Source organism: Schistocerca nitens, chromosome 11 (assembly GCF_023898315.1).
Source record: "Schistocerca nitens isolate TAMUIC-IGC-003100 chromosome 11, iqSchNite1.1, whole genome shotgun sequence".
Taxonomy (NCBI): Eukaryota; Metazoa; Arthropoda; class Insecta; order Orthoptera; family Acrididae; genus Schistocerca; species Schistocerca nitens.
In genome coordinates, this window is record NC_064624.1 from 45,882,542 (window position 1) to 45,904,271 (window position 21,730).

Genomic DNA, 21,730 nt, shown 5'->3' on the forward strand with positions numbered 1-21,730 from the left:
ACAGGGTATTGTCACTTACCTTGTGGCAACTATACAGACCCACTGATGTTCCAGTGCGTATGTGTTTCAGACACTGACTGCGATGGCAGAGTCGGAGAGAGACAGCCTAGCAGGCGGCCAGGGCGCACCACTGGAGTCTGGCGAGGGAGCAGGCGTGTGGCAGGCCGCGGCACAGGTTGAGAGCTGGCTAGCGCAGCAGCCGGTGGCGCCAGAGACTGCAGCGAAGGAGTCTGTTGAGGCGCTGGCACGAAAATTCAGGTACTCACTATGCAACATTCTATGCAATACCTGCATATGAAATAGACACGTCACTTTCCTATCTGCTCTGTTCGCACAGTTTGCAGCAAACTGAGCATTTCGGATTGAACAAAATACACAGGGTGGCAATTATTGTACTATATGAAATAAAATAGTCCTAACTTCTGAACAGTTTGCGTTAGGACGGTCAAACTGTGTGGTTGGCCGCGGAGCATGATGGGAGTTAGTATGCAACGTGCACGTGCAGGTAGTCTTGATGAGTGTTGGCAATGTCTGTTGTACACAATGGGTGAAAACGCCCGAAAGCATCGAAGACATGCACTGTTTCATACAAGCTGGAAGAAAGGTGGGAATCATCCGGGAGACACTGACACAAATTGTTGTTGAAGTCCTGCATCACTTTCCATACAAAATTCAATTCAATCAGCCGTTACGCCTCAGGGCAATGAACAGTGATTGTGCTTCGCCAATACAATTGTCCACAGCATTGATTTTGAGGGTTTGGTTTAGTGACAAAGGCCACGTTCTGTTGGATGAGTTCGTCAATAAGCAAAATTCGCTCATATGGGAGACCGAGAATCCGCATTTTGCGATCGAGAAGTCTCTTGAGTCTCAATGGGTGACTGTACAGTGACTGTACAGTGAGTGCACAATAATCAGTGCGATATTCCTGCTGAAGAGTATGTGAAGATTTTGGAAGATTATTCCATCCCCATCATGTAAAGCGACCCTTATTACAACAACATTGGGTTCATGTAAGACTCAGCTCGACCCCAACGAAGTGGGTGTGTGTTTGATGTACTGAAGGAGCATTTTGGGGACCGCACTCTGGTTGTGAAGTGCCCAGGAGCCAATGGCTTGGGCCTCCACTGGCCGCTACATTCTCAGAATCTGAACACGTGCAGCTCCTTTTTATGGGCATATGTTAAAGAAAAGGTGTACAGCAGTAACTCCAGAACCGTTGCTCAGCTGAAAGCAGCCATTCAGGAGATCTTTGACAGCATCGACGTTCACAATTCTGAGAGTCATGCAGAATTTCGCTCAAGCAACACATCGTTGCCAATTATGGCAGCCAATCGAACATGTCATAACGTAAATCTGAATGTCCTTGGTAAAGTTTACATGTTGAATGAAGTGTGTGCACGCTGTAGTTAGTCACTAACTTTTTTCATGTAGTTCAATATTGGTCACTTGGTATGAACTCGTTTTCAACCGTGACATTTTTATAGTAATGTCCATTTTTCGGTTTCTACGCTACTGGAGACTCAGATACTGTGACGGTACACTTGACAGGTGCACTGGGTGTACTGTCTCCAAAGAACATGGACGGAGAACAATGGTCCTTGCGAATCCATACCCCAGAGTCTCCATATGAATAGTCCAGTAGCCGTTACCGCTCAACACACGGTGTAACAATATCCCAATTTCGGCAGTTCTGTGCATTTACGGCACTGTGTAGTGTATAATGTGCCTCGTCACGCCATAGAATGCTGCTTGCTCACATGTCGTAAAACCAAAGATCTAATTCGGAAAGTTGCGATGAGTCGTGAGGTCTGAGTTGCTGCCCAGTATGGATCTTGCACGGGCACCATTTGTAAAATAGACCACAGATCTTTGCGTACCACTGACCACGGGATGGACAATTTTTGTGTAACTACGCACACTACTCGGGGCCCATGCTGCATGGTCAGTTACAGCAACAGCAACCACGTAAGTAACGTCCACCAGGATAGGACGCCTTCCTTTTCCAGGTGCCGCACCAAGCTTTTAGAGTTCCATTATCCTCTTTAAACCAATTTATGAGATCAGGCCTCTCCTCGGCGGTTCTCTCTAAGTGCAGCGCTGCAATTGCTTCACTAAAACCCCTCGGTCTCTCTTCTGCACAGACATACTGGCAACTAACGTTATGTCCTGCCAAATGAAAATGTGGATCTCATACTGTGTACAATGTCTTATTTGCACCAGGTGGCCATAACAGGAACTAAGCAGTAATGCAATAGCGAATCTACAAAGTTTCGGTCCCATACGATAATTATAGCTCACACTAGACCTCTGTGAGTTGTTCCACTTACATTAGAGCCACGTGCTCTACAGCACTAGGTTCTGAGCGATGTTGAAGGATGAAAAAGATGCACTGTGGTAACCCAGTCACTCTAGAAAGATTGCATGGAACCAAAGAGAACTTCACGGCAGATTGCAAATCAGCCACAATCTCACAAACAAACTAAAAGAGGCCAAAAATAGTGTATGGAAGACTGCATAAAGCGTTCAATGAATTCGAAAGTAAAATTGACAGAAAAACGAAGTTGCTTTGGTCTTGGGTTAAATCCGTAGCAGCGTGTTTATACAGACGCACAGGCACAGAGAGACTGGTCATAATGGCACTGAAGCATAGGACACACAAACGATCGAAATACAGGGTTTCAAAAAGAATATTTCGAATGCATACGTTTATTACTCTTTAAGTTATAAGAGTCTGAAACTTTAAACACACGTTGATGAACCTCTCACGTTCAGATTCCAGACGTTCAATGTCCTCCACCAGCGTCTCGAACAGTATCACATCTATACTAAAATTCCTACCATACTCGAGCAAGCACGTCCTTCGTCACTGTAATGATGGCAGTACGGATCCGGTTCAAGTCTTCCTGGTAGTGTGGGAGTGGTGATAAATAAACGTTGTCTTTAACGAAACCCCACAGGAAGAAGTCAGAGGGTGTCAAATCTTGCGACTGTGGGGCCCTGCTGAGACATGTCAAGTCACTAGCTCCTTGACAACCTAACCAAAGGTTCGGTAGAGTTTCATTCAGATATTCACGCACTTGGAGACTCCAGGAAGGGGGTGCCCCGTCTTGTTGAAAAATGAATCTGAGGTTCAATTTGGTACCTCATCCTAAAACGTCTTTGCACTGTAATCGTAGAAATGCACTTCTCAAACTCGAGAACGGGAAATGATTTCTACTGCAGAGTAGCCATTTTAAGCTTACGACGGTTACAAAGAAAAACAGAAGACAACTTACATCTAGCGGCTATTAATATAAACTAGACTCCGTATTAGTTTCTCCAGTATCCAGGCCGAGGCGCAGCTTTGTAACACGTATGTTGGTTTTGAAACACCTCTACGCCTTTATCCAAAACCTCCGCACAGGAACAGCGAGCTATAGTTCCTCGTTTAGGTATTCGCATGAATGACAAAATGACACATCGAAATAGGTGACGAAGGGCTAGAAAAGCAACTGAAATCGCTCAACAGAGGCCATTGTACCTGACAGAACACCAGTCCTGCACACGTGCAGTATTGGAGCTACTTGTCTAGAGAATAGGATTGTTCCTAATGTTTAGTAAAAACAGCGCAAGTCATTCCCATTTTTTCAGAAAGGTCGTCGATCAGATGCAGAAAGCTATATAGATCTTTATCTATGACGTCGGTGTGTTGTAGATTTTTGGAACATGTTTTACGCTCTCACATCGAAACACTTCTGTAGACTGAAAATCGCCTCCGTACGAATAAACACGGGCTCCGGAAACGCTACTTGGGTGAGACCCAGCTTAATACGTTCGCCTAAGAGACCCATAAAGCAGCAGATAAAGGTGTCTACGTGGATGCCGTGCTCCTTTAACTCTGGAAGGCATTGAAGACAACTCTGCACTGCTAAGTAGTAAACAACGAACCCGGGTCTTCATGCTTGCTGGGCAGCAATGCTAACTGTTACACCACCACAGCCACATGGTCAACATTACTGCACGAACTACCAAAGTTGAGTACCCCCCTCAACACAAACTTCCATTCATATCTTTTGCTTATTTTCCCTTACATCGTTCAGCGATGTTGACCATCGTGCTGTGGTGGTGTAATGGTTAGCATTTCTGCCTAGCAAGCAACACAAGCTGGGTTCGAGTTAGAGCTGCAGCACAAATTTTAATTCATCAACCCTGCTTCGATAATTATAGTCATTTATTGGAGAGATTTCTTAAAGTAGATTTAATTGCTGAATTGCCTCAATATGGTGTTCCAGAACCATTACGTTTAACAATATAATTGTATGAATCGCAGCTGACCCTCAATGTATAAGGTGTGTTCAAAAAGAAACCGAAGATTTGCAGTATCAGCTTTATCGCTTATTGTACAACATTTTAAGCACACACCCATTCAAAATTCTCCCCTCTACTGGCAATAAACCGTTCCCATTGTTCCTTGCAGTTTCGGAACTCCTCCTGGAACACATTTTGTGGATGGCGTGCATGGTTCTCGTCGCATAGTCCTGTATCTCCTCTGTGCTTTCGGAACTACGTCCTTTCAATGCGTTTTTCACCTTGGGGAAGGGGAAAAGTCTGATGGAGCTAGATAAAGAGAATACGGTGGACGAGGCACAACGGGAATATGGAGTTCGGCTAGACAGCTGCAGACAATGAGTGATGAGGGAGTTGGGGTATTGTCATAATGCAACATCCAACTCTGGTTTCCCCAGAATTCAGGCGTCTTCCTGCACACAGCATCGCTCATGCGCACTGGGATTTCCTGGTAGACTTCCTTGTTTAACATCTCACAATGTGGCACAAATTCACGATGGATAAGGGTTTTTAGGCAAAAACACACCCATCACCACCTTGATCTTTGGCAGACTCATACGCACCTATTTTGGAAGTGGTGGACCCCTTGCCCATTCATAGCGACGACTGCATCCCTGTTTCAGCATCATAACCGTACACCCATGTCTCATCACGTTTTCTGATGAGCTTAAGAAAGTTTTCGTCGTCATGAACAGCGGCATGCAGTTCCTCACAGATTTCAGCACACGTCTATTTCTGATTTTCAGTCAACAAACGCAACACGAATACAGTTATACGACGACTTCCGCGAATCACAGCACAAACTCTATCCACATGGCCGTCATTTATTGCGGAAAGACATCCATGCTTGGAATCATCACACATTCTGTCCTTTTTAAAACGTTTAAAACACCCATGGCAATGCGTGCGAATCAGTCCTGCCCACACATGCTTGTGTAAGCATTTAAAATGTCTCTGTGAAAGTTCTTTGCCAAGTTCGTAGCAGAACCACACACACACACACACACACACACACACACACACACACACACACACACACACACACACAGATATTCCCCCAGGGGGTCCACAACTCTTTTGTGGATACATGCATAGCGAGCACGGCGGGACCCCGAGCTAATGTGGCCCTCCTTCCTTTCCGGGCTGCATACCCTCCCTTCCCACATCCTTCCCCGTCCCCCATCTTCGCCCCGCCCCCCATCACCCCTGGCACTTTCCTTCCCTTTCTCCTCCTCTGGGAGTATGGTTTGAGCCTACGTCCAGAGACGGACGCTCGAATCTGTTACAAATTCCTTGCTTTCTACACTTGCAAGTCTTCGTCCTTCCTATGTCCTTCTCTTTTCCTTACATCTTCTCTTTGCCCTTTTCTCCGCTGCGGCGTTTGAGACCCCTCTTCTTTCCTTTCCCTTTCTCTTTTTTCCTCCCTGTGCGTGCCTGAAGGCCGACCCACGCACTTCCACGCGTAGCCGGTGACGGGGTAACGCGTAATTCCCCGCCCCGGGTAGACAGGTAGGACACGTACGTACCCCCTGGTAACGGCCAGGCCCAGGGAGGGGTGATTACCCGAGCTGATACCTTCCCAAAGTGGCGATTGGTCCCTCCATCCGTTTGTCGGGAGGTGTGGCCTGAGGTGTGAACAATCACCTAAGGCAGGAGTGCCCTCAGAGAGGGCCCTCACAAGGGAGGAGCGCACCATCGGAGACGCCGGTAATCATTGGGGATTCTTCCCCAATGGTTTCCTCACCTTCCACTATGTCCGCTCACAAACGTAAGTTCACTGAGTCTCAGCCACAGTCAGTTCTTCCATCGTTGCCACAGTTCCTTGTTGTTTCTCGGTCTGACGAAGGTCACGACTTCTCCACGGTCACCCCTTTCATTATTCAGAAAGGTGTCAACGCAATTGCAGGTCCTGTAAAGTCTTGTTCCAGAATACGGAATGGCACCTTGTTGTTAGAAACAGTCGGTGCCCTCCAGGCACAAAAATTGCTGCGTACTTCCCTGCTCCACACCTTCCCTATCTGGGTCGAAGCGCACCGCACTTTAAATTCCATGTGTGGAGTCGTTTATACATGCTCCCTCGATGGAATGTCTGACGAAGAAATTCAGCACTAACTGTTTGACCAGGGCGTAACGGCTGTTCATAGGGCTGTTCATAGGGTTGTGAAAAGGGTTGACACGAACCTCATTCCAACCCGCACTGTGTTCTTGACATTTGACAAAGTTAAACTCCCATCGAAATTCAAAGCAGGCTATGAGATAATTTCCGTTCGCCCTTACGTCCCAAACCCACCGCGTTGCTATTGGTGTCAGCGGTTCAATCACACCAGCCAGTCCTGTTCCAATCCGGCCAAATGTGTTACGTCTGGCAGGGATGCCCATGAGAGTGCTTGTCCACCTCCATCCCCTCGCTGCATCAACTGTATGGGTGACCACGCTGCTTCCTCTCGAGATTGTCCCGTTTTTAAAGACGAAAAGCTCATCCAGGAAATCAGAGTGAAGGAAAAGGTGTCGAACTTTGCTGCTCGAAAATTATTCGCCAGTCGACAGCCCACCGTGCCTCAGACAGGAAAATACAGCACCGTCCTTGCTTCTCCTCGGCCAACAAAGGAGGCGGCCACGCAGACTTGCGACCTCACCTTTAGTACCACGGTCGTCAGATCGGCCAGCGCAAAGATCGCCCGTTCAACCTCACCACTTTCGCCTGCCCACTGTATGGCTCACCCTTCATCGGGGTCTGCTAAATCTCGAGCCCAAAAGTCAGACACCAAGACTTCGAAAAAAGAGCGTACTCGTGAAGAGTTTTTACGTATGGCAACTTCCCAACCATCGGTTCCTCCTTTCTCTAAACATCTTACTTCCAAGAAGGCTACAAAGAAACCCAGTTCCTCTCCTTCTCCGCCAAGGCGTGTCCCATCTACAACACCACCTGACGAAAATCGCCCTCGGCTGTCTTCTGTGTCGCCGAGGCGCACTGCTGGCGGCCGATCAACCGGCCGATCGCTGGTGGCAGTAGCTGCTCCTGAACAACCTATGGATCAGGATCTTCTGCCTTCGGCTGAATGCCATTCCATGCTGTCGGGCGCAAGCTCTGAACAGTCGTTGAGTTGTCAGCAACTTTGGTCACATATCTCCATTATCTGTTCACCCTATGTCCATTATCCACTGGAATATCCGCGGCGTTCGATCCAATCGGGATGAATTGTCGATCCTCTTACGATCCTACTCGCCGGTCATCTTCTGTCTTCAGGAAACAAAGCTGCGTCTCCATGACCGCTTTTTTTCTCCCTCATTTTCAGTCCGTCCGATATGATCTCCCCTCCGTTGAAGGCACTCCAGCCCATGGAGGACTCATGATTCTTCTCCATGATACTCTCCATTATCACCCAATCCACTTACACACTTCCTTCCAAGCTGTCGCCATCCATCTTTCTCTTTCTGGATACACGTTCTCTCTTTGTACTGTATACATTCCATCGTCCACACCAATGGCACAAGCTGATCTCCTTCATCTTCTTGGTCAGCTTCCACCCCCATATTTGCTGGTTGGGGACTTCAATGCCCACCACCCGCTTTGGGGATCTCCACATCCTTGTCCACGTGGCTCACTATTGCTAGACGTCTTCCACCAAGCGGATGTAGTTTGCCTCAACACTGGGGTCCCCACATTTTTGTCTGCCTCCACGACAAATTTATCTCATTTAGACCTTGTGGTCGGTACTGTTCCGCTAGCTCGGCGCTTCGAATGGTTCGCCCTTGATGATACACACTCGAGTGACCACTTTCCATGTGTCATTAGACTGCAGCCTCAACTGCCATATATGCTCCCGCGACACTGGAAGTTGGCCCAGGCCGATTGGACACTTTTTTTCGTCTCTAGCGACATTCGATGACCGTCGCTTTCCCGGCGTCGACGATGAGGTCACACATATTACCGACGTTATTCTTACAGCTGCGGAACGTTCAATACCACGCACATCCGAATTGCCCCGACGCCCCCCAGTTCCTTGGTGGTGCGAGGCGTGCCCTGACGCAATACGTGAGCGGCGACGTGCTCTTCGCGTTTTCCGCCACCATTCTACTTTGGCCAACTGTATAAGCAGTTCCGTGCGCGATGCAAGCTGGAAATTCTTTATTAGCTCATTTAACACCTTCACTCCCTCCTCGGAAGTTTGGAGTCTGCTTCGACGGTTCTCAGGCGCGCCTAGTTTCTCCCCGGTCTCTGGGCTCACTGTCGCGCGTGACACATTAGTGGACCCTGTCGCAATTCCTAACTCGTTGGGTCAGCACTTTGCTGAGATTTCGAGCTCTTCAAATTACCCGCCAGCGTTTCTTCCGAAGAAACGTGCAGCGGAAGTGCGACCTCTTGCTTTCTCCTCTCAAAATCGCGAAAGCTACAATACTGTTTTCTCCATGCGGGAACTCCAACATGCACTCTCTTCTTCTCGCTCCTCCGCCCCAGGACCGGATGGTATCCATGTCCAAATGTTGCTGCATTTATCAACCCATAGTCTGCGTTACCTCCTTCGCCTTTATAATCGAATTTGGACCGACAGTACTTTTCCCAGACGATGGCGATAAGCTATCGTCGTTCCCGTTCCCAAACCTGGAAAAGACAAACATCTCCCCTCTAGCAATCGCCCCATTTCTCTCACGAGTAGTGTCTGTAAGGTTTTTGAGCGTATGGTGAATTACCGTTTAGCTTGGTGGCTGGAATCCCGCAGTCTTTTAACACCTGCCCAATGCGGATTCCGAAAGCATCGTTCTGCAGTTGACCACCTTGTTCCTCTCTCCACTTCTATCATGAACAATTTTCTCCGGAAACGACAAACAGTAGCAATATTTTTTGATCTGGAGAGAGCGTACGATACCTGTTGGAGGACAGGCATCCTCCGCACACTGTTCTCTTGGGGCTTTCGAGGCCGGCTGCCCATTTTTCTTCGCGAATTTATGGCACAGCGCACATTTACGGTGCGGGTGAACACTACTCTCTCCCGCACTTTCTCCCAAGAAAACGGGGTACCCCAGGGCTCCGTGCTGAGTGTTGTACTGTTTGCCATCGCTATAAATCCAATTATGGATTGTCTCCTTCCTGATGTCTCGGGCTCCCTCTTTGTGGACGATTTTGCGATCTACTACAGCTCTCAACGGACCAGCCTTCTTGAACGACGTCTTCAAGGATGTCTCGATCGCCTCCACTCTTGGAACATCGAAACCGGCTTCCGTTTCTCTCCCAGTAAGAACGTTTGTGTTAATTTTTGGCGACGTAAGGAGTTTCTTCCGCCCTCCTTACATCTAGGTCCTGTCAACCTTCCGTTTTCAGACGTCGCTAAATTCTAGGGTCTTATGTTTGACAGAAAACTGTGCTGGTCCTCCCACGTTTCCTACCTTTCGGCTCGCTGTCTGCGATCGCTCAACACCCTCCGTGTCCTGAATGGTACCTCCTGGGGAGCGGACCGAGTGGTCCTTCTCCGCCTCTATCGCGCCTTAGTGCGCTCGAAATTGGACTATGTCTACTCTTCTGCTCGGCCGTCTATTCTTTGGCGTCTCGACTCTATCCACCACTGTGGATTACGTTTAGTTCCTGGAGCTTTTTACACTAGCCCTGTGGAAAGCCATTATGCTGAGACTGCTGAACCTCCGCTGTCCAATCGGCGAGCAGTCCTTCTAAGTCGTTATGCTAGCCATCTGTCTTCCATGCCTGCTAATCCAGCCCATGACATTTTTTTCGACGCCTCTTTTGATGTAGGGTATGCAGGCCGCCCCTCCTCCCTACTACCACCGGGAGTCCGCTTCCGTCAACTAATCCATTCTCTTTCCTTCCGCTTTCCTAAAACCTTCTTGACAACTTGGGGTACAGCACCGCCTTTGCTCCGTCCCCGGATCTGCCTGCTCCGTGACCTTTGTCGATTTCCCAAGGATAGTACCCCTTCTCTTGTTTATCGTCGGGCATTTGCTGCTCTATGTGCACAAATGATGGACGCCACATTTATTTACACCGACAGCTCAAAACATCGTTAGGTGTAGGGAGCGCCTATATTGTTGGCGACACCCCAAATCACTTTCGGCTTCCCCACCAGTGTTCAGTTTATACTGCGGAGCTTTACGCTGTTCTCCAGGCTGTCCACTACATCCGCCGCCATTAGGGGATACAGTACGTAATCTGCTCAGATTCTCTCAGCTCTCTCCTCAGTCTCAAAGCTCTTTACGCTGTGCACCCTCTGGTCCACCGGATTCAGGACTGTCTGCGCTTGCTCCACCTGAGGGGCGTCTCGGTGGCGTTCCTCTGGCTCCCGGGACACGATGGTATCTGTGGAAATGAGGCGGCCGATATTGCAGCCAAGGCTGCAGTCTCACTTCCTCGGCCAGCTATTCAATCAATTTCCTTCGCTGATCTACGGAGCGTTTTATGTCGACGTGTTGTTCATTTATGGCACACGCATTGGTCGACAGTTAGCCATAATAAATTGCGGGACGTGAAAGCTCTTCCTTGTGCTTGGACCTCTTCCTCCCGAACGCGTCGTTGGGAGGAGGTAATTTTAACTAGACTCTGGATAGGGCACTGTCTTTTTAGCCATCGACATCTTCTAAGCAGCGATCCTCCCTCAGTCTGTCCCCACTGCTCTCAGCTGTGGACGGTAAGACACCTTTTGAGTGCCCCTATTTCAATCCGTTACGCTCCCGTCTACAGCTATCGCCTGATATATCGTCGATTTTAGCAGATGACACGCGCTCAGCTGATCGTGGTCTCGAGTTTATTAGTGCCAGTGACATGACGTCAGTCATTTGAAGCTTTTTTTGGGGACAACCAACCCCTTTCTGTAGTGGATTTTTAAGCCCTCCTTCTGCTTTGTTTCTCTAATTTTATGACTTTCGTTCCCATTGCTGCTGGTTTCCATTTTCGGTTTTTTACTGTTTCCTAAGTCACGGACCGGGCGCTAATGTCAAGAGCAGTTTTGCGCCCTAAAACCAAAAACAAAAAAACACACAAACACACAAACACACACACACACACACACACACACACACACACACACACACACAACCACAACCTACCTTCATTGCACTAATCAGACGAGCAGGCTGTACATGTGCTTTCTTCAGCGGCTATGGTTCACTTGCAAATTGTCCAAGTGACTAGAGGGAAATGGCAGTTTGTTGTCCCAACCTGCCGCTAGGTGCGCTCTGTAGGTGAAGCGCGCTCTCTACTGGTTGGCACGCCATTTCATAAGTTCGGCTTCTTTTTGAACACACCTCGTGAATGTAACGTATTGAGAATATACACAGAATCCCCTTCATTGTGTGATTACACAACTGCATAATCACTGGAAGTAGTTACATATGTAAGAGTATATGTACAGAGTGATTCGAATTGGAATGACCATGTGAGATTAATCGCAAGTAAGGCAGATGCCAGACTGGGCCATTGGAATAATCCTCGGGAAAAGCAGCAGTCTACACAGGACATCAGTGGTTATGTAGGATTTGCAGCAGAGATAGGAAGATAGTGGAACAGGAGGGGAAAATTGCTGCCCTTCAGGCTGAGCTAGATCAGGCTAGGGAAGATCTGGACAGGTTAAGGAGGGAGAAGGGCAAAGAGGTGGGAAGTGGCAACAGGTAGCAGAAGGAACAGGCCTAGAACTATGTCTGACAGTTTTGTGGTGAATGTCAAAAATAAGTTTGACCTGTTGCTTCAGTTAGAAACTGATGAGCCTCAAGCAGAAGTAGGTGTAGACAGGACACAACAAACTTTCAATAGGAAATTGAAAAAGAATGTAGGAAAGTCATCGAAAAGGAAGAAAGTTTTGTTGTTAGGCAGTTCTCATGCCAAAGGTGTAGGCCAACTTCTGCAGGAGGAATTAGGACCAGAATACCAGGTCACAAATTTTTTCAAACCAAGTGCTAGTCTGGATCAGGTGACAGAGGATTTAGGTTCACTATGTAAAGGATTTACCAGGGAAGACACCGTGGTTATTGTGGGAGGGCCAGGGAACAGCATCGACAGAGATCCTGGGTACAGTATAGAGTGTGACCTGGTAAAGATTGCGTCGGCATCGAGACACACCAATGTTGAATTTGTATCTGTCCTCAGACGCCATGACCGGCCTCATTTGAACTCTTCTGTTGGGAGAGTTAATTTGGAGTTGAAACGGCTGCTTGGGTCGTGTGCGGGGGCTCATATTGGTGTGGTTCCTGTTGATTGTCTCAGTAGGTGGGACTATACCAGGCACGGCCTACATCTCAACAGGAAAGGGAAGGGGAAACTGGCTGGGGTAATAGCAGGAAATTTAAGGGGGGGAGGCACTGCCATGAATGGTAAAATACCAGTGGTTACAGGTGTTGGAGCAGCACCTTTTTTAGGATAGGTAAGACAGAAAGATGTCAAGTGCTACGAGAGGTCAGGATTGAAACAAATCTTCAGTTTAGGAAAGAAATTAAACAGCACAATTCTAGCACATTGGATCGCCAATCACAGCTATCAATTATAAATTTTCACCAATCACCAGAAATTTTATCTCCCAAGTTGTATCTCAGTCCTAGGTAATTGCATTGATGAATTAGTCACCCAACCCAGTTGACATAATCTGCCTCTCTGAACACCGTGTGACCACTGGTATAGGAACTAGGCCTATGCACAATGAGAAACTCCGACAGGAGAGTACTGCAAATGTTAGAATAAGGAAAGGTTCTCATAAAAGTATAATTAAAAATAATGTAAGTATATTTCATCAAAATTTTGGGAGTTTAAAGAATAAAGTAGATGAGCTTCTGGTTTGTTTAGAAGATTTAGAAGCTGAGAATGAAATAGATATACTATGCCTGTCTGAGCATCACATTGTTACTGACATGGATAAGGTAAATGTAAGTGGATATAAGCTCTCTGCACATGTAATGAGAGAAAATATGGAGAAAGGAGGAGTTGCCATATATGTCAAAAGTTATCATTGTGCAAAAAGTATAGAAACAAAAAAGTTTTGTGTAGAGAAACATATAGAAGTATGTGCCTGTGAGCTTAAATTAAATAAAGGCACATTTATAATTGTAACTGTATATAGGTCCCCATCAGGAAATTTTCATCTATTTCTGAAAAATTTGGACTCCTTGTTGTGCTATCTGTCAGACAGGGGGAAGCAAATTATTATTTGTGGGGACTTCAATGTAGATTCTCTGAAAGAGGGTAATAGGAAAAATGACCTTGAAGTATTACTCGGTTCTTTCAATTTGACACCCGTTATTGATTTTCCTACTCAGGTGGTAAAGGATAGCAGCTCACTGATAGATAACTTCTTTATAGACCAAGATAAGTTTAACCAGATAAATGCTCAGCCTGTTGAGAATGGTCTTTCTGATCATGGTGCACAGCTAGTTACAATATATGACATAGCTCCATTCAGCAATACTAAACAGTCCTCCAAAGTAGTACGTTCAGTCAACGATTTAACAATTGCAAATTTCAGGGATAGCCTACAGCAGTTAGACTGGGATGAGGTGTACTGTGAACCTGATGCCAGTTTAAAACATAATTTATTTCATGACATTTTTGTAAATGCATTTGAAAACTGCTTCCCCAAGAAAATAGTTAAATATACTCGTAAGAAACCTTGTAACAAACCATGGCTTACTAAGGGTATAAAAATATCTTGTAACCGGAAAAAGGAAATGTATCTGACAGCAAGAAAGAGTAGTGACCCAGAAACTATCAAAAATTATAAAAACTACTGTGTTATATTAAGAAAAGTTATTAAAAATCCAGGAGTATGTGTATCATGTCTGAAATCAGCAACTCTGATAATAAAATTAAAACAATTTGGAATATTATTAAAAGAGAAACAGGTCAACCAAGAGCAGAGGAAGACAGTATTACCATCAAATTGAATGAAAACTTTACGAACAAAAAGTCAGAAGTTGAAAATATTTTTAATAATCATTTTCTAAATGTTGTGGATATAGTAGGATCCAGGTGTTCATTAGAAGATGCTAGGCTGTTAATGGAAGAGGCCATACCTATGCAATTTGATGCAATTGAAATCTCACCCACTTCTCCCTCTGAAATTAGGAAAATAATAAACTTGCTTAAAAGCAAAAACTCACATGGAATTGATGGCATTTCCAGCAAAATACTAAAAGCTTGTTCTCAACAGATAAGTAAGATTCTCAGCCACCTGTGTAATAGCTCTCTGGAACAGGGCATTTTCCCTGATAGACTGAAATATGCTATTGTTATACCTTTGCATAAAAAGGGGATAGATCTGATGTCAACAATTACCGTCCAATCTCCCTTCTAACAGCTTTATCCAAAATTTTTGAGAAAGTAATGTACTCAAGAGTAGCTTCACATATCTGTACAAATGAAGTACTAACAAAATGTCAGTTTGGTTTCCAGAAAGGTTTTTCAACAGAAAATGCCATATATGCTTTCACCAGTCAAATTTTGAATGATCTGAATAACCGAACAACACCCATTGGGATTTTTTGTGATCTCTCAAAGGCTTTTGATTGTGTAAATCATGAAATTCTGCTAGACAAGCTCAAATATTGTGGCATGAGTGGGACAGTGCACAAATGGTTTAATTCGTACCTAACTGGAAGAGTGCAGAAAGTAGAAATAAGTAGTTCTCCTAACATGCAAAGATCAGCACTTTCCTCAAACTGGGAACTATCAAGAATGGGTTTCCACAAGGGTCAGTCTTGGGTCCTTTGTTGTTCTTATTATATATTAATGACTTGCCATTCTATATTCATGAAGAGGCAAAGTTAGTTCTCTTTGCTGATGATACAAGTATAGTAATCACACCTGACAAACAAGAATTAACTGATGAAATTGTCAATACTGTCTTTCAGAAAATTACTAAGTGGTTCCTTGTAAACGGACTCTCACTGAATTTTGATAAGACACAGTACATACAGTTCCGTACAGTGAATGGTATGACGCCATTAATAAATATAGACCTTAATCAGAAGCATATAGCTAAGGTAGAATATTGCAAATTTTTAGGTGTGTCCATTGATGAGAGATTAAATTGGAAGAAACACATTGATGATCTGCTGAAACGTTAGAGTTCAGCTACTTACGCAATAAGGGTCATTGCAAATTTTGGTGATAAACATCTTAGTAAATTAGCTTATTACGCCTATTTTCACTCATTGCTTTCATACGGCACCATATTTTGGGGTAATTCATCACTGAGGAATAAAGTATTTATTGCACAAAAGCGTGTAATCAGAATAATAGCTAGAGTCCACCCAAGATAATCCTGCAGACATTTATTTAAGGACCTAGGGATATTCACAGTAGCTTCTCAGTATATATACTCTCTTATGAAATTTGTTATTAACAACCAAACCCAATTCAAAAGTAATAGCAGTGTGCATAACTACAATACTAGGAGAAAGGATGATCTTCACTATTCAAGATTAAATCTAACTTTGGCACAGAAAGGGGTGAATTATACTGGCACTAAAGTCTTTGGTCACTTACCAAATAGTATCAAAAGTCTGACAGATAACCAACAAGTATTTAAGAAGAAATTAAAAATTTCTGAATGACAACTCCTTCTACACCATAGAGGAATTTTTAGATATAAATTAAGAAAAAAAACAAATATTAAAAAAATTTAAAAAATAAAAATAAAGAAAAACGAAAAACAATAAAATAAAGTTATATTAACTTAAGTATGTTGTTAAATTAACCTAATTATGTCATGTATTGGAAAATTCGACTCGTTCCACATCATTACGAAATATCGTATTCATGATCCATGGAACTAGTATTAATCTAATCTAACAGTGGCCGATGGGCAGCGACCTCTTCTCGCCCAAAGCGCTGGGATAGTTCGCAAGGGAGACCAGCATTGCATGCCCACTTCCTGCCATCTGACATACTAGCGAATCCTGTTTACCAATACCTCTAAAGTGAGGTATTCACAGATCCTTATTCTTATCAAAAACCCCCACATAGTATGGTACTGACACTTCCTTTTCATGCCAAACTCTCCATAGCAAATAATAACTCATGAACCTACAGCTTACAGACAGTCGAAGCAACTCTTACACCTTGTCATAGTCAGTAGCTGAACATGTTATATGGATGCAAGGGAGTGCTGCAGAAACAATCTGTTAGTACTTAATACTCCTTATTAACACAACTTGCAGCAGCCCAGTGCAGGATGGCTGTGGCTCGCCCAAGTAATTCTTCTGCCTCAAATAGTCAGGACCATGCATTGGCTGACCGTACCCTTTGACACACTCTCCTCCTCCGCCAGTGCCGTTTCTTCATGCTCAGCAGCCCCTTGCGTGGCAGTGGCGCGATCCTAGCCTCACTTCCCCACGGTCGGAAGGCACCTGCTTGGTGACAGTGGGCAGTGACCCATCGACCATGTGCTGCTGGTCGTGGCTGCTACCTTGGACTGCTGTTGGCCCACTGCAGCGTGTAGGGGCAGCTCCAATATCAGATAGCTTCAGGCCAGACTGCATGGTGGTAGAGATGTCATCACAGAAACCATTTTAATATAAATGGGTTGGGTACAAGTACTCAGTCGAGCTGAGTATGTTTCGCCTGAGCTATACCCTTTAGCATGTACATTAAGCACTTCAGCAGCTGCCAGAGTGGAAGGTTTGTCACACAAGCTGCTTGAGTACACGTACCAGGTTAACATAGCAACATTTCGACGCCTTTGCTACATTTCGTAAAGTACTGCTGTTGCAATAACCTTCATAAATTTCCACTTCTATGGCCAAGTACGGTTGGTCTGCTAAAAGATCTTAAATACTCTTCTGTTCATCTGTGTATTATCTTCAATAACTTGGACCAATGACCTATGGGGCTCATTGTCCAAAAGTTGCTCGCCTCTACAGTGTCAAGATAGTTTCTTCAATATGGTGGTATGTCTATGGTCTCATAAAATCTGCAGACCAAGTTCAAAAGTCGTTTGGTTGCCACCTTCCACATTATAGAAAATAATGGAAACCCTCAGCTTCTGACAGGTGGTGTTAACATACATCGGTGGGAATCGTCACTTTAGTGTGCGCGAGTAACGAGTGGATGGGCAAATATGTTAGGTACATAACGTATGTAGATCGTGGACAGTTGGGAATGTGGGTCTCACGACAATCGTGCAAGAGAGAAGTCCCTGCAGTCGCGCTTTTCATCTGTGTCCTTGGTGGCTCAGATACAGCATCTGCCATGTAAGCAGGAGATCCCAGATTCGAGCCTCGGTCAGGGCACACATTTTCAGCTGTCCCTACCGAGGTATATTACCACCACCTGTCAGTAGCTGACTATTTCAATTAATTATCATTTATTCTAGAGAAGCTGCACGGTCATCAATGGTGTCTGTTCTTTCGAGAGCAGTTACTATCTTCATATCATAGCAAACCCCGACGAGTGTTACCTAACCGTTCCGCTTCGTTCGCGCACAAATACTCCAAAGCCTTCTTAAAATCAGAGTAATACTGAATCCCCTTTCTTTTACAACTAGACTTCCATTTCTTTTTTCATGCCTTCAGATTGCTCCTCCCCATCAAGAGGTCTTCAGTGTATCCCATCCCAACTTTATTGCATTCAATGGTGGTATCTCTTTCGAGTTCTCACACAGTGTTAGATATCATTGACTGTTTCTTAGACTATTGTGTGTGTTGAATTTCTTTCCTACGGACATCGCTTAAGGTTCTTCTAGTTCTTCCTGCAGCCGTTTTGTTTACCTTTCCATTCTTTAGTGGCCTCTATTTCTGTACTTCTATCTTTATCTGCTTCCTGTTCACGAAGATTTCTTGAAGTTTCCTTTCCTCTACCTGCATTTGTTAGAAAAGTCCATTCCCATTCAACTGATCTTAGAACTGTAATATTCGTTATTGCATTATCTACAGCGTCATGGAACTGCAAGCTGGAATTGTATTCCTCAGTACTTCAGTATCTAGTTGATTACATATCCATTACTGCTGATGGTTGTCTTAAGCTTCATCATAGTCATCGTCATAGCTAAATTGTGATTTGAGTTTACATCTGGTTTTCTTTGCATACACTTTACAGTTCAATATCTGATTTCAAAAGCCCCATTTTGTCATGACATAACGCAGCTGAAATCTTCACCTCGACTCCAGGCCTTTCCTGCATACACCTCTCTATTAGCCAAAACCACTGAGGCACAGAAGTGCTCATACTCACGTCACAGCTTATGTAGACTTAAAGCAACTCCACCACCCAGAACGTGAGTTAGAAAGGAGCACGGGGTCCCTTGCACAGGGAGTGGTGTGGAGAGAACCGGCTGCTAGGTGGTTGTGTGTGAAACCAACTTTCACTATTTGGTGAGACTGTATCACGAAATTTGTAAATGACTGGACTGAACTGAGAGAGAGAGAGAGAGAGAGAGAGAGAGAGAGAGAGAGAGAGAGAGAGAGAGATATGGTATTTGCTGCAAGAAGCATCCTCAGGTAACAGGAACTGACTTGCATGAGTCAACGTGAAAATAAATATGGCAAGTGAATTTCTTGAGTGACTGAATAAGCAATTTTTAATGGATAGTTGAATGAAGAATCTGACAAGGGGGTGCAACAGAATCTCTGTGGCTTAATTTACACAGTTCCACTCTCTTTTTGTATCGTATCATATCAGGTTTGTTGCTGGACGGATATGCACTGAGAAGAGTTTTGTTTTGTTGTATGATCGCTTTCTCTGGCAGGTACGTGTGCTTGCATAAGTGTGATAATTTGTGTTTTGTACAGCAACCTTTCCAGAGAGGAGGGCCGCAGGAGGCTCATGGACGCAGCTGAGAATTGGGACATGGAGGAGATCATGGCGCTGGTGGCGGCAGGGGCAGACGTAAGGGCTCGGGACGAGTGCGAGAGTACAGCTCTCCACATGGCAGCGGAGAACGGACACGTGGAAGCGGTGAAGTGCCTGCTGGAAGCTGGGGCAGAGGTCGACGCCAGGGACTGCAGACAAGTCACACCCCTGCACCTGGCTGCGTACGAGGGCAACACACGTGTGGTGTGGCTGCTTCTTGGGGCCTCAGCTGACCCTAACGCTAGAGATCTTGAAGGGAGGACGCCACTGCACGAGGCAGCAAGAGGGCCACGTAGACACTGCAAGTACACTGATTGGGCAAACAGCAGGGACAGGGGTCCAAAGGGAGACAATCCCCTTGAGTATCGCCAGACAGCAGAATAAAGCAGATATGCTGACATGAAATCAGTGCAACAAATGACTGTGGAAGAAATTTGACAGTTTCTTCACACTTTTGATACGATTTTAATAAAGAATGCAAAATTTTGATCCTGCAGTCTCTTATTTGGACCTATCTCCAGTAATATTCCAGGAAAACTCAAGGAAAGGTAGATATGAGTGCATTAGCAAAACGGCTGCAAGCAGTCGCTTGCTTTAATCATAAATATATTTGAGAGAGACAAATATTGTCTTTACATTCAGAGAAATACTATCTTCTCGACAACTTTCAAATTGTGAGCTACATCATTAATTGTGAAATTAATGACTATACTCATGACACTTTTGTTGCCTACATCTGCACTCACTTTCAGAACTCACATTAACAATCAAATTAACTAATTCAATAAAATTAAACCTTGAATTGCTGGGTACCGATTTATTACCACAAAAAAAAAAGGTGAACAGTTCAGGCATATAAGAACAGTGGCGTATATAAGTTTACAAATCTGACAATTTGTTTTATTCATCCTTTTGTAACTACAACCACCTGATAGCTCTTACAAAAAAAATTACAATCGCAGATCAGAAAATGGATGGTTCTTGATTGGCAAAGAATTCATTGGGGTGAAAACTATACAGATTCTCTCCTGAATTAATCCTTTTGACAATGCAGCCTTTGTTTACACCAATACACTGGGAGGTCATATTCTATTCAAATGGAATCAACTACGACCAAGTATATCACAAACTGTGGTCCACTGGAGAACGGAGTGTGAATATCATTCAACAAGCCTACACTGTTGCAGCAGATCTTTACCCTCTCAGCTTGATTCACGTGGCAGCAGAGAACAGCATGCTGTGGGCGAGGAGCGGCGCGCTGCAGCAGGCGAAGCGTTCTGATGCATCCACGAAAATTTGCAAACTACGTGGACTCGTGTTCCGATTATTAGAAAGAAGAAAACTTCCCCATCACGGCTGTGAAACCCCGGCAGATTTCAGTGTGAGGTGCCTCCATTCGCTGGTCTGGCCAAACCAATTAGACTCAGAGGCACGATGGTGTGTGCTGGAATTGTCAAACATCAGGCAACCAACTCAAGAGTAATAAGTTCAACCTCGTGACACCCGATATGCCAGAGATTATATGCAGTTAAACTGTCAGTAAAGTTGGAAATTGCCACTGGCTCTTAGCCCACCACAATTTGTAGACCACATGTCACCCACTAGGTAAAGACTCTAAGTTCCCCACCAGGGGAGGACAAGAAGATGAAGACTCAATCGCTTTCCACCACGCCTCGGTACAGGAGCCGAATCAGCAAAAAACAGCCTTCAGCTGTACAAACCAACAGAACTTTCCTCTGCTCACTAAATCCCGTCTCTTGACTGTTCTGTTGACCTGGTAGCAATTGCGACCCAGCACAGGGTTGCTGCGCTGGGGAGTGAGTCACTGCTTTGGATATTGAGAGAGGAGCTAATCAGCAACTGTCTCTTGTCAGAAAAAAGTTTTAGACTAAGGTGGTGTCATTCTCACAGTAAGTATGGCTGTGTTTTGACAAAAACGTCCACCTAGATGAGATGACAGCCGTTTATGGAGAGATGTAATCTTTCCATGCTGACCATTTCGTTTCTGAAAGAAGGCTGTTAAGCTTCCCAGACGGTCATGCCCATGAAAGATATTTTTGCCGCTCACTAAAAGAAGCTGCAGACTTCCTGGCATCAGGCGAGCTACAGACTTGCATCCACTAAACATAGGCACCAACCACACTGTCTATATCGTCCCAGCTCCAAATGAGAGGATGCTTGGAGTTTGCTAACCATCCCACTATTTGCACAAAAGCTCAGATTACTGTAGTCTCTATTAAGTGGTTTCCTTCACCCACTTTTTGCCAACTGGCTTCCTTCACAATGGACTGTCGCATGGCCCAGATATCATGTTTTGCGAACTGGCGCTCTCCTGCTCTGATCCTAAGCGGAAATAGGGGAGAGCCACTGCCTGAAACACCATTCTGGGTACAATAATCTAGAGCGCTGCTTCCCAGTATCACTTGCACAGCCAGGATACAGCATATATGGCCCAAAATCCAACTTTCTCCCTATTCTCTCTACAGGGTACATATACAGTGCTATAACTGTGTTGAGAATATGCCACACCATGACAACTTTGCTGACGGAAAAACAAAAACACGCCCTGTGTTGACACTCTCACTCACTCTGCTGCATGCCTGCAAATTTGTGATTTTCTGG

General features: G+C 45.0%; 1 protein-coding gene across 1 annotated transcript; it reads left to right on the plus strand.

The window, feature by feature from the left end:
* The first annotated feature begins 82 nt into the window (after positions 1-82).
* Positions 83-19,492, plus strand: LOC126212593 (ankyrin repeat domain-containing protein 54-like). The gene is made up of 2 exons (XM_049940022.1): positions 83-258; positions 19,048-19,492. Exons 1-2 carry the CDS (start codon positions 83-85, stop codon positions 19,490-19,492), a joined length of 621 nt encoding a protein of 206 aa, XP_049795979.1.
* Positions 19,493-21,730: the final 2,238 nt, after the last annotated feature.